The 16,760-nt window shown below is 42.7% G+C and overlaps 1 protein-coding gene across 1 annotated transcript in view; it reads left to right on the top strand.

The window, feature by feature from the left end:
* Positions 1-16,760, top strand: part of LOC135563129 (piezo-type mechanosensitive ion channel component 2-like) — a 396,954-nt gene that overhangs the window by 374,299 nt on the left and 5,895 nt on the right. Inside the window, 2 exon segments of the mRNA XM_065006107.1 lie at positions 8,814-8,930; positions 15,200-15,279. Of these exon segments, the coding sequence (XP_064862179.1) occupies positions 8,814-8,930; positions 15,200-15,279 (197 nt within the window).

Raw genomic sequence — 16,760 nt, 5'->3', positions numbered from 1 at the left:
CAGTATAGTAGAGTAGAGCAGTATAGTAGAGTGAGCAGTATAGTAGTGTAGAGCAGTAGAGTAGATCAGTAGAGTAGAGCAGTATAGTAGAGTAGTAGTGTAGAGCAGTATAGTAGTGTAGAGCAGTATAGTAGTGTAGAGCAGTAGAGCAGTAAAGTAGAGTAGAGCAGTAGTGTAGAGCAGTATAGTAGTGTAGAGCAGTATAGTAGTGTAGAGCAGTATAGTAGAGTAGAGCAGTAGAGTAGAGTAGAGCAGTATAGTAGAGCAGTATAGTAGTGTAGAGCAGTAGAGTAGAGTAGAGCAGTATAGTAGAGTAGAGTAGAGCAGTATAGTAGGGTAGAGTAGAGCAGTATAGTAGAGTAGAGCAGTAGAGTAGAGTAGAGCAGTATAGTAGAGCAGTATAGTAGTGTAGAGCAGTATAGTAGAGTAGAGCAGTAGAGTAGAGTAGAGCAGTATAGTAGAGTAGAGCAGTAGAGTAGAGCATTATAATAGTGTAGAGTAGAGCAGTATAGTAGAGTAGAGCGGTATAGTAGGGTAGAGCAGTAGAGTTAGAGCAGTATAGTAGTGTGGAGCAGTAGAGTAGAGTAGTATAGTAGTGTAGAGCAGTAAGTAGAGTAGAGCAGTAGAGTAGAGCAGTAGAGTAGGCAGTATAGTAGGGTAGAGCAGTAGAGTAGAGTATAGCAGTAGAGTAGAGCAGTATAGTAGTGTAGAGCAGTACAGTAGAGCAGTAGAGTAGAGCAGTAGGTAGAGTAGAGCAGTATAGTAGAGTAGAGCAGTATAGTAGAGTAGAGCAGTATAGTAGGGTAGAGCAGTATAGTATAGCAGTAGAGTAGAGCAGTATAGTAGAGCAGTATAGTAGTGTAGAGTAGAGCATTATAATAGTGTAGAGTAGAGCAGTATAGTAGAGTAGAGCAGTAGAGTAGAGTAGAGCAGTATAGTAGTGTAGAGCAGTAGAGTAGAGCAGTAGAGTAGAGCAGTATAGTAGTGTAGAGCAGTAGAGTAGAGCAGTATAGTAGTGTAGAGCAGTAGAGCAGTAGAGTAGAGTAGAGCAGTAGAGTAGAGCAGTATAGTAGAGTAGAGCAGTATAGTAGAGTAGAGCAGTATAGTAGGGTAGAGCAGTAGAGTAGAGCAGTTGAGTAGAGCAGTATAGTTGAGTAGAGCAGTATAGTAGTGTAGAGCAGTAGAGTAGAGCAGTAGTGTAGAGCAGTATAGTAGTGTAGAGCAGTATAGTAGTGTAGAGCAGTATAGTAGAGCAGTAGAGTAGAGTAGAGCAGTATAGTAGAGCAGTATAGTAGTGTAGAGTAGAGCAGTAGAGTAGAGCATTATAATAGTGTAGAGTAGAGCAGTATAGTAGTGTAGAGTAGAGCAGTATAGTAGAGTAGAGCGGTATAGTAGGGTAGAGCAGTAGAGTAGAGTAGAGCAGGATAGTAGTATAGAGCAGTAGAGTAGAGTAGAGCAGTATAGTAGTGTAGAGCAGTAGAGTAGAGTAGAGCAGTATAGTAGTGTAGAGCAGTATAGTAGGGTAGAGCAGTAGAGTAGAGTAGAGCAGTATAGTAGTGTAGAGCAAGTAGAGCAGTAGAGTAGAGCAGTATAGTAGAGTAGAGCAGTATAGTAGGGTAGAGCAGTATAGTAGTGTAGAGCAGTATAGTAGAGCAGTATAGTAGTGTAGAGTAGAGCATTATAATAGTGTAGAGTAGAGCAGTATAGTAGAGTAGAGCAGTAGAGTAGAGTAGAGCAGTATAGTAGTGTAGAGCAGTAGAGTAGAGCAGTAGAGTAGAGCAGTATAGTAGTGTAGAGCAGTAGAGTAGAGCAGTAGAGTAGAGTAGAGCAGTAGAGTAGAGCAGTATAGTAGTGTAGAGCAGTAGAGTAGAGCAGTATAGTAGAGTAGAGCAGTATAGTAGAGTAGAGCAGTATAGTAGGGTAGAGCAGTAGAGTAGAGCAGTTGAGTAGAGCAGTATAGTTGAGTAGAGCAGTAGAGTAGAGCAGTATAGTAGGGTAGAGCAGTATAGTAGGGTAGAGCAGTATAGTAGAGCAGTAGAGTAGAGCAGTATAGTAGGGTAGAGCAGTAGAGTAGAGCAGTAGGGTAGAGCAGTAGAGTAGAGCAGTATAGTAGAGTAGAGCAGTATAGTAGGGTAGAGTAGAGCAGTATAGTAGGGTAGAGTAGAGCAGTATAGTAGGGTAGAGTAGAGTATAGTAGGGTAGAGTAGAGCAGTAGGGTAGAGTAGAGCAGTATAGTAGGGTAGAGTAGAGCAGTATAGTAGGGTAGAGTAGAGCAGTATAGTATAGTAGAGTAGAGCAGTATAGTAGGGTAGAGTAGTAGGGCAGTAGCAGTAGGGTAGAGTAGAGCAGTATAGTAGGGTAGAGTAGAGCAGTATGGTAGAGTAGAGCAGTATAGTAGGGGTAGAGTAGAGCAGTATAGTAGGGTAGAGTAGAGCAGTATAGTAGAGTAGAGCAGTATAGTAGAGTGTAGAGTAGTAGAGTAGGCAGTATAGTAGAGTAGAGCAGTATAGTAGAGTAGAGTAGAGCAGTATAGTAGAGTAGAGCAGTATAGTAGGGTAGAGCAGTATAGTAGAGTAGAGTAGAGCAGTATAGTAGAGTAGGCAGTAGAGTTTAGAGCAGTATAGTAGAGTAGAGCAGTATAGTAGAGTAGAGCAGTAGAGTAGAGTAGAGCAGTATAGTAGAGTAGAGCAGTATAGTAGAGTAGAGTAGAGCAGTATAGTAGAGTAGAGCAGTATAGTAGAGTAGAGTAGAGCAGTATAGTAGAGTAGAGCAGTATAGTAGAGTAGAGTAGAGCAGTATAGTAGAGTAGAGCAGTATAGTAGAGTAGAGCAGTATAGTAGGGTAGAGCAGTAGAGTAGAGCAGTATAGTAGGGTAGAGCAGTATAGTAGGGTAGAGTAGAGCAGTATAGTAGGGTAGAGTAGAGCGGTATAGTAGGGTAGAGCAGTATAGTAGGGTAGAGCAGTATAGTAGAGTAGAGCAGTATAGTAGAGTAGAGCAGTATAGTAGAGTAGAGCAGTATAGTAGGGTAGAGCAGTATAGTAGGGTAGAGCAGTATAGTAGAGTAGAGCAGTATAGTAGAGTAGAGCAGTATAGTAGAGTAGAGCAGTATAGTAGAGTAGAGCAGTATAGTAGAGTAGAGCAGTATAGTTAGAGCAGTATAGTAGAGTAGAGCAGTATAGTAGAGTAGAGCAGTATAGTAGAGTAGAGCAGTATAGTAGGGTAGAGTAGAGCAGTATAGTAGAGTAGAGCAGTATAGTAGGGTAGAGTAGAGCAGTATAGTAGAGTAGAGCAGTATAGTAGGGTAGAGTAGAGCAGTATAGTAGGATAGAGTAGAGCAGTATAGTAGAGTAGAGCAGTATAGTAGAGTAGAGCAGTATAGTAGGGTAGAGTAGAGCAGTATAGTAGAGTAGAGCAGTATAGTAGGGTAGAGTAGTATAGTAGAGTAGAGTAGTATAGTAGAGTAGAGCAGTATAGTAGAGCAGTATAGTAGAGTAGAGCAGTATAGTAGGGTAGAGTAGTATAGTAGAGTAGAGCAGTATAGTAGGGTAGAGCAGTAGAGTAGAGTAGAGCAGTATAGTAGAGTAGAGCAGTATAGTAGAGTAGAGTAGAGCAGTATAGTAGAGTATAGTAGAGCAGTATAGTAGGGTAGAGCAGTATAGTAGGGTAGAGTAGAGCAGTATAGTAGGGTAGAGTAGAGCAGTATAGTAGAGTAGAGCAGTATAGTAGAGTAGAGCAGTATAGTAGGGTAGAGTAGAGCAGTATAGTAGAGTAGAGCAGTGTAGTAGGGTAGAGTAGTATAGTAGAGTAGAGTAGTATAGTAGAGTAGAGCAGTATAGTAGAGCAGTATAGTAGAGTAGAGCAGTATAGTAGGGTAGAGTAGTATAGTAGAGTAGAGCAGTATAGTAGGGTAGAGCAGTATAGTAGAGTAGAGCAGTATAGTAGAGTAGAGCAGTATAGTAGAGTAGAGTAGAGCAGTATAGTAGGGTAGAGCAGTATAGTAGAGTAGAGTAGAGCAGTATAGTAGGGTAGAGTAGAGCAGTATAGTAGAGTAGAGCAGTTAGTAGAGTAGAGCAGTATAGTAGAGTAGAGCAGTATAGTAGAGTAGAGCAGTATAGTAGAGTAGAGCAGTATAGTAGAGTAGAGCAGTATAGTAGAGTAGAGCAGTATAGTAGAGTAGAGCAGTATAGTAGGGTAGAGTAGAGCAGTATAGTAGAGTAGAGCAGTTAGTAGAGTAGAGCAGTATAGTAGAGTAGAGCAGTATAGTAGGGTAGAGCAGTATAGTAGAGTAGAGCAGTATAGTAGAGTAGAGCAGTATAGTAGGGTAGAGCAGTATAGTAGGGTAGAGCAGTATAGTAGAGTAGAGCAGTATAGTAGAGTAGAGCAGTATAGTAGAGTAGAGCAGTATAGTAGAGTAGAGCAGTATAGTAGAGTAGAGCAGTATAGTAGAGTAGAGCAGTATAGTAGGGTAGAGCAGTATAGTAGAGTAGAGCAGTATAGTAGAGTAGAGCAGTATAGTAGAGTAGAGCAGTATAGTAGGGTAGGGTAGAGCAGTATAGTAGAGTAGAGCAGTATAGTAGGGTAGAGTAGAGCAGTATAGTAGAGTAGAGCAGTATAGTAGGGTAGAGTAGAGAAGTATAGTAGGGTAGAGTAGAGCAGTAGAGTAGAGCAGTATAGTAGAGTAGAGCAGTATAGTAGGGTAGAGTAGAGCAGTAGAGTAGAGCAGTATAGTAGGGTAGAGTAGTAGAGTAGAGTAGAGTAGTATAGTAGAGTAGAGCAGTATAGTAGAGCAGTATAGTAGAGTAGAGCAGTATAGTAGGGTAGAGTAGTATAGTAGAGTAGAGCAGTATAGTAGGGTAGAGCAGTATAGTAGAGTAGAGCAGTATAGTAGAGTAGAGTAGAGCAGTATAGTAGAGTAGAGTAGAGCAGTATAGTAGAGTATAGTAGAGTAGTATAGTAGGGTAGAGCAGTATAGTAGAGTAGAGTAGAGCAGTATAGTAGGGTAGAGTAGAGCAGTATAGTAGAGTAGAGCAGTATAGTAGGGTAGAGTAGAGCAGTATAGTAGAGTAGAGCAGTATAGTAGGGTAGAGTAGTATAGTAGAGTAGAGTAGTATAGTAGAGTAGAGCAGTATAGTAGAGCAGTATAGTAGAGTAGAGCAGTATAGTAGGGTAGAGTAGTATAGTAGAGTAGAGCAGTATAGTAGGGTAGAGCAGTATAGTAGAGTAGAGCAGTAGAGTAGAGTAGAGCAGTATAGTAGGGTAGAGCAGTATAGTATAGTAGAGTAGAGCAGTATAGTAGGGTAGAGTAGAGCAGTATAGTAGAGTAGAGCAGTATAGTAGAGTAGAGCAGTATAGTAGGGTAGAGTAGAGCAGTATAGTAGAGTAGAGCAGTATAGTAGAGTAGAGCAGTATAGTAGGGTAAACTGCTTATTCTACAATGTAGAAAATAGTATAAAAAAATAAAGAAAAACCCTTGAATGAGTTGGTGTGTCCAAACCTTTGGCTGGTACTGTACATATGACCTCAATTACCTCGACTAACCTGTACCCCCACACATTAACTCGGTACCGGTACCCCCTGTATATAACCTCCACATTGACTCTGTACTGGTACCCCCTGTATATAGCCTCCACATTGACTCTGTACTGGTACCCCCTGTATATAGCCTCCACATTGACTCTGTACCGGTACCCCTGTATATAGCCTCCACATTGACTCTGTACCGGTACCCCTGTATATAGCCTCCACATTGACTCTGCACCGGTACCCCCTGTATATAGCCTCCACATTGACTCTGTACTGGTACCCCCTGTATATAGCCTCCACATTGACTCTGTACCGGTACCCCCTGTATATAGCCTCCACATTGACTCTGCACCGGTACCCCCTGTATATAGCCTCCACATTGACTCTGTACCGGTACCCCCTGTATATAACCTCCACATTGACTCTGTACCGGTACCCCCTGTATATAGCCTCCACATTGACTCTGTACCGGTACCCCCTGTATATAGCCTCCACATTGACTCTGTACCGATACCCCCTGTATATAGCCTCCACATTGACTCTGTACCGGTACCCCCTGTATATAGCCTCGTTATTTTTGCTCTTTAGTTTTTTAGTTAATGTGGAAGGACCACCAGAGGGCAGGCTGGACTCACGGATAGTAGCCCAACTTGTATTGACAGAAATCCCTCAATAGAGAGCTGTGTTCGATCAAGAAAACCTACTCCTGACTCGTTTATTCCACCTTTCCGCTTTAGAGTGACGCCAAATGACTTTGGTCCGCTCACTTTTAGTTTATTTAGTGAATTTCTTTTTTTATAGAACTCTTATTTTTCTTTAAAATGTGTGTACCGTTGACACCAGGCGGGATGGGACCATGGACTCATGCTGATTACGCCAAATACTGACTCTGCCGCCAGCATGACGCAACAGGATCTGGGATTTCGTCGGGCCAGGCAATGTTTTCCCACTGATAGGAACCCAGTGTGGTTGTCTGCCGCCAATCCAGTGTGGTTGTGTGCCGCCAATCCAGTGTGGTTGTCTGCCGCCAATCCAGTGTGGTTGTCTGCCGCCAATCCAGTGTGGTTGTGTGCCGCCAATCCAGTGTGGTTGTCTGCCGCCAATCCAGTGTGGTTGTGTGCCGCAAATCCAGTGTGGTTGTCTGCCGCCAATAGCCAATCCGTGACAAGAACCTACGGGTTGTGCGGTCCGAGATGCCGTTCTGCACAGCCTGTTAGCTTGCACGATTCTTGCCTTTCTCCTTCGACCTCTCTCATCAACGAGCTGTTTTCAGCCACAGGACTGCCGCTGACTGGATGTGTTTTGTTTGTCTCACCTTTCTCGGTAAACCCTGCACACTGTCGTGCGTGAAAAGCCCAGGAGGCCGTTTCTGAGATACTGGAACTGACACACCTGTCACGAACGATAATACCACACTCAATGTCACTTAGGTCACTAGTTTTGCCCATTCTAACATTCAATCGAACAGTAACTGAATTCTTACCTTTTCTACACCGGTGGCTGGGTCGGCGTTCACGCATGTTGAATGCATCTCCGTCTTGTCGTTTGTCGTTATCCGACTGGCCGGTGTTGCCCGGAGTTTGTTCGCCAGGGGAGCCATCTCCTGCCTCTCCTCTCCCTATCTGATAGCGGAGTCGAAGGAGCACAGCAAGAAGAGCATGACAACCAACGTTGGTGGCATGTCACGAGCCATGGAAGCCGAAGACAGCGGCCTGCCGCAAAGCAGCCTACTCTCCCAGCGAGAGGCCCGGAGAGGAAACAACAAATAGTTTCGCCGCCCTATAGAGCCTGATCTTCCTGCACCTTTTTCGCTGGGGGCGCAGCAGGCAACAGGAGTAGGTGTCACACCCACTTGGGAGAACCATTTTTCAGGAGGCAGAGTTCTTGTTGAAAATGCCTGGGGATGGTCTCTGAACAGCGGGGCTTAATTAGCCTCTGGATTTGGGTGGGATAGGCTGGGAGAGACTCCTGCCATTGCTGGGCTCAAAGGTTTTGACACCTCTCACTTCACACCTCAGTGGTAATTGAAGTTGTATCTTGTCTGTCCTAGTAGGCTTGGCAGCCTGAACTTAGCGTTCAGTCCCCATAAAGTAAAATATAGCATTGTAATGTACTTTATTTTTTATTTTTCATCTTGGCTTCCAAAATAGCATCAAACCAAACATGACTCACTCCAGTTCCAGGTTGGATGGTGTCCTCAGGTCTCTGCTGTTTGTTTGCCAGAGCACCCACTGTATATCTTGGAAAAAGGAATCCTTGGTAGTAGGAATCCTTCCAGGTAATTTTGCCCAAAATCAGGTTGTAGGTTTGGAGTTTTTATCTGGGGTGAAGGTTATGCTGTGGAGGGAAGCATCCTGTATATGTCCCTGCCAAAAACTCCAAGTTTATCTAACTTCAAATCTATCTTTTTATAAAAACATGCTGAAAAATGCAGGAGCTCACATGCGGCTGTGTCTCTCTCTCTCCCCTCTGGAATACAAATAAAAGGAGTACTGATTAGTAGAGTTTAGTAGAGTAGAGTAGAGTGGGGATTAGTAGAGTAGAGTTTGGTAGAGTAGAGATTAGTAGAGTTTAGTAGAGTAGAGTAGAGTTTAGTAGAGTAGAGTAGGGATTAGTAGAGTAGAGTTTAGTAGAGTAGAGTAGGGATTAGTAGAGTAGATATTAGTAGAGTAAGAGTAGGGATTAGTAGAGTAGAGTAGAGTTTAGTAGAGTAGAGTAGGGATTAGTAGAGTAGAGTTTAGTAGAGTAGAGTAGAGTTTAGTAGAGTAGGGATTAGTAGTGTAGAGTAGAGATTAGTAGAGTTTAGTAGAGTAGAGTAGAGTTTAGTAGAGTAGAGTAGGGATTAGTAGAGTAGAGTTTAGTAGAGTAGAGATTAGTAGAGTAGAGATTAGTAGAGTAGGGATTAGTAGAGTAGAGATTAGTAGATTAGAGTTTAGTAGAGTAGAGATTAGTAGATTAGAGTTTAGTAGAGTAGAGATTAGTAGAGTTTAGTAGAGTAGAGTAGGGATTAGTAGAGTAGAGATTAGTAGAGTAGAGTTTAGTAGAGTAGAGTAGGGATTAGTAGAGTTTTGTAGAGTAGGGATTAGTAGAGTAGGGATTAGTAGAGTAGAGATTAGTAGAGTAGAGAATAGTAGAGTAGAGTAGAGAATAGTAGAGTAGAGATAAAAGGATCTTTATTTTCTCAGCCATACAGATTCATTTTAGTCACATAAATGTGTCATGTTACTTTTTGGCTTTATAATCTCATACACCTGTTTGAGACGTGAAATGATCTGATCATTTCAACCAGGAACCTGACTCTGGGAGCGAAGGCTGAGTTTGCGACTGGGAAGAAAGTGACGTTCCTGGATGATGCAACCAAACTGGAGCTGAGCCTACTGCTCAACGGGACCAGACGAGACAGAGTGTGAGTGTACTTTCTATTTATTTGTCAATTAATTTTTAAAAAAATATATAGATATATATCAAACTACTTTTATTATATAGCTTGAATCAGGAGTTGAAACAATAATGAAGCTCAAGCGTCTCTGTTTTGGAGAAATAGAACCACTTTCAAAATTGTAACAATGTTTTAAGCCTATGCCGTGTTTGTTTACATTTACGTTGTTTACAAACATATCGCAGGTCGCAGTTGCAAATGAGAACTTGTTCTCAACTAGCCTACCTGGTTAAATAAAGGTCAAATTTAAAAAAAATATATATATATATATTTTGGGGTTCTGATGAAGTACGACAGTTGAATTAAGCTCATGAGGCATTTATATCGTAAAACTTCAACGCTGAGTCACATTAATGCCGGGTCTAAATGAACTATTTACGAGGTCACAATTAATTACCATGAATTGTTTGAGGTTTCATGTTTGATTTGTTACATTCAGTGGTGGAAAAAGTATCCAATTGTCATACTCAAGTATAAGGAAAGATACCTTAAAAGAAAATGACTCAAGTAAAAATGAAAGTCACCCAGTAAAATACTACTTGAATAAAAGTCTAAAAGTATTTGGTTTTAAATATAAGAAGTATAAATCATTTCAAATTCCTTATAGTGATCCCTTCGCGCGCCAATCCCGTTTATGGGATTGATTTGACAACACCCAGTGAAATAGCAGTGCGCCAAATTCAAAAACAGAAATACTCAATAATAATTCATAAATCATACAAGTGTTATCCATCAGTTTAAAGATGAACTTCTTGTTAATCCACAGTGTCAGATTTCAAAAAGGCTTTACGGCAAAAGCAAACCATGCTATTATCTGAGGACAGCACCCCATCAAACAAACACATGAAAATCATACTTCAACCCGCCAGGCACGACACAAAACTCAGAAATAGTTCAGATTTCACTTCACTGAAAAACAGTCCTCGACCACCAAACTGTACAGTTGGCACTATGCATTCGACCAGGTAGCATTCTCCTGGCATCCGCCAAACCCAGATTCGTCCGTCGGACTACCAGATGGTGAAGCGTGATTCATCACTCCAGAGAACAGGTTTCCACTGCTCCAGAGAACACTGCTCCAGAGAACAGGTTTCCACTGCTCCAGAGAACAGGTTTCCACTGCTCCAGAGAACAGGTTTCCACTGCTCCAGAGAACAGGTTTCCACTGCTCCAGAGAACAGGTTTCCACTGCTCCAGAGAGCAGGTTTCCACTGCTCCAGAGAGCAGGTTTCCACTGCTCCAGAGAACAGGTTTCCACTGCTCCAGAGAGCAGGTTTCCACTGCTCCAGATAACAGGTTTCCACTGCTCCAGAGAACAGGTTTCCACTGCTCCAGAGAACAGGTTTCCACTACTCCAGAGAACACTGCTCCAGAGAACAGGTTTCCACTACTCCAGGGAACACTGCTCCAGAGAACAGGTTTCCACTACTCCAGAGAACACTGCTCCAGAGAACAGGTTTCCACTGCTCCAGAGAACAGGTTTCCACTACTCCAGAGAACACTGCTCCAGAGAACAGGTTTCCACTGCTCCAGAGAATAGGTTTCCACTGCTCCAGAGAACACTACTCCAGAGAACAGGTTTCCACTGCTCCAGAGAGAACAGGTTTCCACTGCTCCAGAGAACAGGTTTCCACTGCTCCAGAGAACACTGCTCCAGAGAACAGGTTTCCACTGCTCCAGAGAACAGGTTTCCACTGCTCCAGAGAACAGGTTTCCACTGCTCCAGAGAACAGGTTTCCACTGCTCCAGAGAACAGGTTTCCACTGCTCCAGAGAACAGGTTTCCACTGCTCCAGAGAACAGGTTTCCACTGCTCCAGAGAACAGGTTTTCACTGCTCCAGAGAACAGGTTTCCACTGTTCCAGAGAACAGGTTTCCACTGTTCCAGAGAACAGGTTTCCACTACTCCAGAGAACAGGTTTCCACTGCTCCAGAGAACACTGCTCCAGAGAACAGGTTTCCACTGTTCCAGAGAACAGGTTTCCACTGTTCCAGAGAACAGGTTTTCACTGCTCCAGAGAGCAGGTTTCCACTGCTCCAGATAACAGGTTTCCACTGCTCCAGAGAACAGGTTTCCACTGCTCCAGAGAACAGGTTTCCACTACTCCAGAGAACACTGCTCCAGAGAACAGGTTTCCACTACTCCAGAGAACACTGCTCCAGAGAACAGGTTTCCACTGCTCCAGAGAACAGGTTTCCACTGCTCCAGAGAACAGGTTTCCACTGCTCCAGAGAACACTGCTCCAGAGAATAGGTTTCCACTGCTCCAGAGAACAGGTTTCCACTACTCCAGAGAACACTGCTCCAGAGAACAGGTTTCCACTGCTCCAGATAACAGGTTTCCACTGCTCCAGAGAACAGGTTTCCACTGCTCCAGAGAACAGGTTTCCACTACTCCAGAGAACACTGCTCCAGAGAACAGGTTTCCACTACTCCAGAGAACACTGCTCCAGAGAACAGGTTTCCACTGCTCCAGAGAACAGGTTTCCACTGCTCCAGAGAACAGGTTTCCACTGCTCCAGAGAACACTGCTCCAGAGAACAGGTTTCCACTGCTCCAGAGAACAGGTTTCCACTACTCCAGAGAACACTGCTCCAGAGAACAGGTTTCCACTGCTCCAGAGAACAGGTTTCCACTACTCCAGAGAACACTGCTCCAGAGAACAGGTTTCCACTGCTCCAGAGAACAGGTTTCCACTGCTCCAGAGAGAACAGGTTTCCACTGCTCCAGAGAACAGGTTTCCACTGCTCCAGAGAACAGGTTTCCACTACTCCAGATAACAGGTTTCCACTGCTCCAGAGAACAGGTTTCCACTACTCCAGAGAACAGGTTTCCACTGCTCCAGAGAACAGGTTTCCACTACTCCAGAGAACAGGTTTCCACTGCTCCAGAGAACAGGTTTCCACTGCTCCAGAGAACAGGTTTCCACTACTCCAGAGAACACTGCTCCAGAGAACAGGTTTCCACTGCTCCAGAGAACAGGTTTCCACTGCTCCAGAGAACAGGTTTCCACTGCTCCAGAGAACAGGTTTCCACTGCCCCAGAGAACAGGTTTCCACTGCTCCAGAGAACACTGCTCCAGAGAACAGGTTTCCACTGCTCCAGAGAACAGGTTTCCACTGCTCCAGAGAACAGGTTTCCACTACTCCAGAGAACACTGCTCCAGAGAACAGGTTTCCACTGCTCCAGAGAACAGGTTTCCACTGCTCCAGAGAACAGGTTTCCACTGCTCCAGAGAACAGGTTTCCACTGCTCCAGAGAGAACAGGTTTCCACTGCTCCAGAGAACAGGTTTCCACTGCTCCAGAGAACAGGTTTCCACTACTCCAGAGAACAGGTTTCCACTGCTCCAGAGAACAGGTTTCCACTACTCCAGAGAACAGGTTTCCACTGCTCCAGAGAACAGGTTTCCACTGCTCCAGAGAACAGGTTTCCACTACTCCAGAGAACAGGTTTCCACTGCTCCAGAGAACAGGTTTCCACTGCTCCAGAGAACAGGTTTCCACTACTCCAGAGAACACTGCTCCAGAGAACAGGTTTCCACTGCTCCAGAGAGCAGGTTTCCACTGCTCCAGAGAACAGGTTTCCACTGCTCCAGAGAACAGGTTTCCACTGCTCCAGAGAACAGGTTTCCACTGCTCCAGAGAACAGGTTTCCACTGCTCCAGAGAACAGGTTTCCACTACTCCAGAGAACACTGCTCCAGAGAACAGGTTTCCACTGCTCCAGAGAGCAGGTTTCCACTGCTCCAGAGAACAGGTTTCCACTGCTCCAGAGAACACGTTTCCACTGCTCCAGAGAACAGGTTTCCACTGCCCCAGAGAACAGGTTTCCACTGCTCCAGAGAACACTGCTCCAGAGAACAGGTTTCCACTGCTCCAGAGAACAGGTTTCCACTACTCCAGAGAACACTGCTCCAGAGAACAGGTTTCCACTGCTCCAGAGAACAGGTTTCCACTGCTCCAGAGAACAGGTTTCCACTGCTCCAGAGAACAGGTTTCCACTACTCCAGAGAACAGGTTTCCACTACTCCAGAGAACACTGCTCCAGAGAACATTGCTCCAGAGAACAGGTTTCCACTGCTCCAGAGTCCAATAGTGGTGAGCCATGTAAACCCCAACAAACAGTTATTGTGCTGACGTTGCTTCCAGTCCACATACTTTTGTGTGTAATAGTGTAACATATTTCATCTAATAAGCTGCATGCAACCCCGAGTCATAGTGGGAGGATCACGATATGGTTATTATATTAATATTTACACATTAAAGTGTTTCCTCCGCCATTTCTCACATAATTAATTTTTACTGACACAAAAAGATCGCACCTTGTCTAGCGTATGTTATCTTGTCGACATTTGGAAAGTTTACCGGAAAAAATAGCTGTTTCCATCAGGCCCGTTGTGACATTTTGTGTCCAACCTACTCTACTCGCATAAAAAGGTTGGAAGGAAACTTGGTTACTGTGTGTAAATGATAACAGGTTAGTGCAGGAAATTAAGAAATTGATTAAATTGCTGAAAGTAAATGCTGGAATTAAACAATTAACTATGAGCAAATGAGCAAAAGCTGTGTGCATTAAGGAAATAGACGACTGGCTCAAATAGAAGCCTGTCTTTAAAACCTCTTGAGACTAGGGGGCAGTATTTTGATGTTTGGATGAAAAATGTGCCCAGAATAACCTGCCTATTTCCCAGGCTCAGAAGCGAGAATATGCATATAATTTCCAAAACTGTCAAAATATTGTCTGTGAGTATAACAGAACTGATATTGCAGGCGAAAACCTGGGGAAAATCCAACCAGGAAGTGCTGTTTTTCTGAAACCTCTCTTTTTCATTGCAAGCCTATCCTCAATTTAAAGGGATATCAACCAGATTCCTTTCCCTATGGCTTCCACAGGGTGTTAACAGTCTTTAGACATAGTTTCAGGCTTTTATTCTGCAAAATGAGCGAGAATGATCACATCGCGTCAGTGGATAGCTAGGTGTCCCCAGATTTGTGCATGCGAGAGCCACTGGAGCGAGACCTTTTCTCACTCTCTCCTATTGAAAAGGCTACCGTCCGCTTGAAATATTATCGATTATTTATTGTAAAAACAACCTGGGGATTGATTATAAAAAACGTTTGTTTCTACGAACTTTACGGATACTATTTGGAATTTTCATCTGCCCCGTCGTGACCGAAAGAGCCTGTGGATTTCTGAACCTAACGCGAGGTTTTTGGATAGAAAAATAATCTTTATCGAACAAAACCAACATTTATTGTTTAACTGGGAGCCTCGTGAGTGCAAACATACGAAGATCATCAAAGGTAAGAGATTAATTGTATTGCTTTTCTGACATTCGTGGCCAATCTACTTTGCTGCTAGCTGTTTGTAATGTTTTGTCTGCTGAGAGAGCTGTCCTCACATAATCGCATGGTTTGATTTCACCGTAAAGCTTTTTTGAAATCTGACACGTCAGGTGGATTAAGAACAAGCTAAACTGTGTTTTGGTATATTGCACTTATGATTTCATGAAAATTAAATATTTTTAGTAATTTAATTTGAATTTGTCGCTCTGCAATTCACCGGATGTTGACGAAAATGATCCCGCTAAAGGGATCGGTGCGCCAAGATTAATAAGCGCCTGTTCAGTGATTTACGCAAATAAAGGCCCAGGCTATTAATTTAAGTTTTACGGCATGTTATATTCTGATTACATCAAACATTAGGAACCCTTTTTCCTCAGAACAGCCTCAGTTCGTCAGGACTCTACAAGGTGTCTTAAGCATTCCACAGGGATGCTGACCCATGTTGACTCCAATGCTTCTCACAGTTGTGTAAATTTGGCTAGGTGGGGGACCATTCTTGATAAACACAGGAACCTACCCAGCTCAAAGGCACTTAAATATTTTGTCTTGCCCATTCATCCTCTGAATGGCACAGATACACAATCCATGTCTCAATTGTCTCAAGGCTTAAAAATCCTTCTTTAACTGGTCTCCTCCCCTTCACCTACACTGATTGAAGTGGATTTAACAGGTGACATCAATAAGGGATCACAGCTTTTACCTGGATTCACCTGGTCAGTCTACGTCATGGAAAGAGCAGGTGTTCTTAATGTGTTGTGTATATCATTTATTTATAAATCTCCAAAAATGGATGTCATAAGTATTCTAGCTTTATAAACTTAATCTGACATATTTCTCTATGTCATAACTGTTGTTAGTAACAAACAGCCTGTTGTGTTCTTCTGTTACCAGGGTGATAAAACATGTCTTCCCGCGGTACCTCCGAGCCCCTAGTGACTCCGAGGCCAAGCCAATAGAACAACTGTATAAAGGTAAAGCAGCATTTAAACACCGTGTGAATTACACCGTGATATTCGCTTGGGAGTCTAAGAATAAAGATGGCGTCTAAGAATACAGATGCCATTTAAACTGTAAACATGCATTACTTTTCAATGTGACATGAACACAACCAGTCGTGGTATTTTCATATGATTGTCTAAATAAATCACTTCAAAAAGCAGGCTACCTGTGCATGTTCATCCACTCCAACCAAACTGCATGTGTACTTGTGCATGTAAATAGACATCTGTTACAAAACACCTGAAGTGTTCCTAGTGACATTCAGCTATTGAGTAGGTCTATATTGATTCGGTCTATATTGATTAGGTCTATATCGATTAGGTCTATATCGATTAGGTCTATATCGATTAGGTCTATATCGATTAGGTCTATATCGAGTAGGTCTATATCGATTAGGTCTATATCGAGTAGGTCTATATCGATTAGGTCTATATCGAGTAGGTCTATATTGAGTAGGTCTATATTGAGTAGGTCTATATTGAGTAGGTCTATATTGATTAGGTCTATATTGAGTAGGTCTATATTGAGTAGGTCTATATTGATTAGGTCTATATTGAGTAGGTCTATATTGAGTAGGTCTATATTGATTAGGTCTATATTGATTAGGTCTATATCGATTAGGTCTATATCGAGTAGGTCTATATCGAGTAGGTCTATATTGAGTAGGTCTATATTGAGTAGGTCTATATTGATTAGGTCTATATTGAGTAGGTCTATATTGAGTAGGTCTATATTGATTAGGTCTATATTGATTAGGTCTATATCGATTAGGTCTATATCAAGTAGGTCTATATCGATTAGGTCTATATCGATTAGGTCTATATCGATTAGGTCTATATCGAGTAGGTCTATATCGATTAGGTCTATATCGAGTAGGTCTATATCGAGTAGGTCTATATCGAGTAGGTCTATATTGAGTAGGTCTATATTGAGTAGGTCTATATTGATTAGGTCTATATTGAGTAGGTCTATATTGAGTAGGTCTATATTGATTAGGTCTATATTGAGTAGGTTTATATTGAGTAGGTCTATATTGAGTAGGTCTATATTGATTAGGTCTATATTGAGTAGGTCTATATTGAGTAGGTCTATATTGATTAGGTCTATATTGAGTAGGTCTATATTGAGTAGGTCTATATTGAGTAGGTCTATATTGATTAGGTCTATATCGATTAGGTCTATATTGAGTAGGTCTATATTGACTGATGCGTCTTCCTGACAAATGTAACTTTTTTTGTAGCCTGAAAAGTCAGGACACCTCAAATGGGGCTAAAACTGTCCCGAGATAAATGTGATGAACCACACAGTGAACCTACTAGACTAGACTACAATGTGCCTTAAAACATGATGGTCACCCTAACACACAGTCAACACACAGTCAACACACAGTGAACCTACTAGACTAGACTACAATGTGCCTTAAAACATGATGGTCACCCTAACACACAGTCAA

The sequence above is a fragment of the Oncorhynchus nerka genome, linkage group LG20, assembly GCF_034236695.1.
Source record: "Oncorhynchus nerka isolate Pitt River linkage group LG20, Oner_Uvic_2.0, whole genome shotgun sequence".
In the NCBI taxonomy this organism is placed as follows: Eukaryota; Metazoa; Chordata; class Actinopteri; order Salmoniformes; family Salmonidae; genus Oncorhynchus; species Oncorhynchus nerka.
The sequence above is the reverse complement of the archived record's forward strand: the minus strand, read 5'-3'. Positions and strand labels throughout refer to the sequence as shown.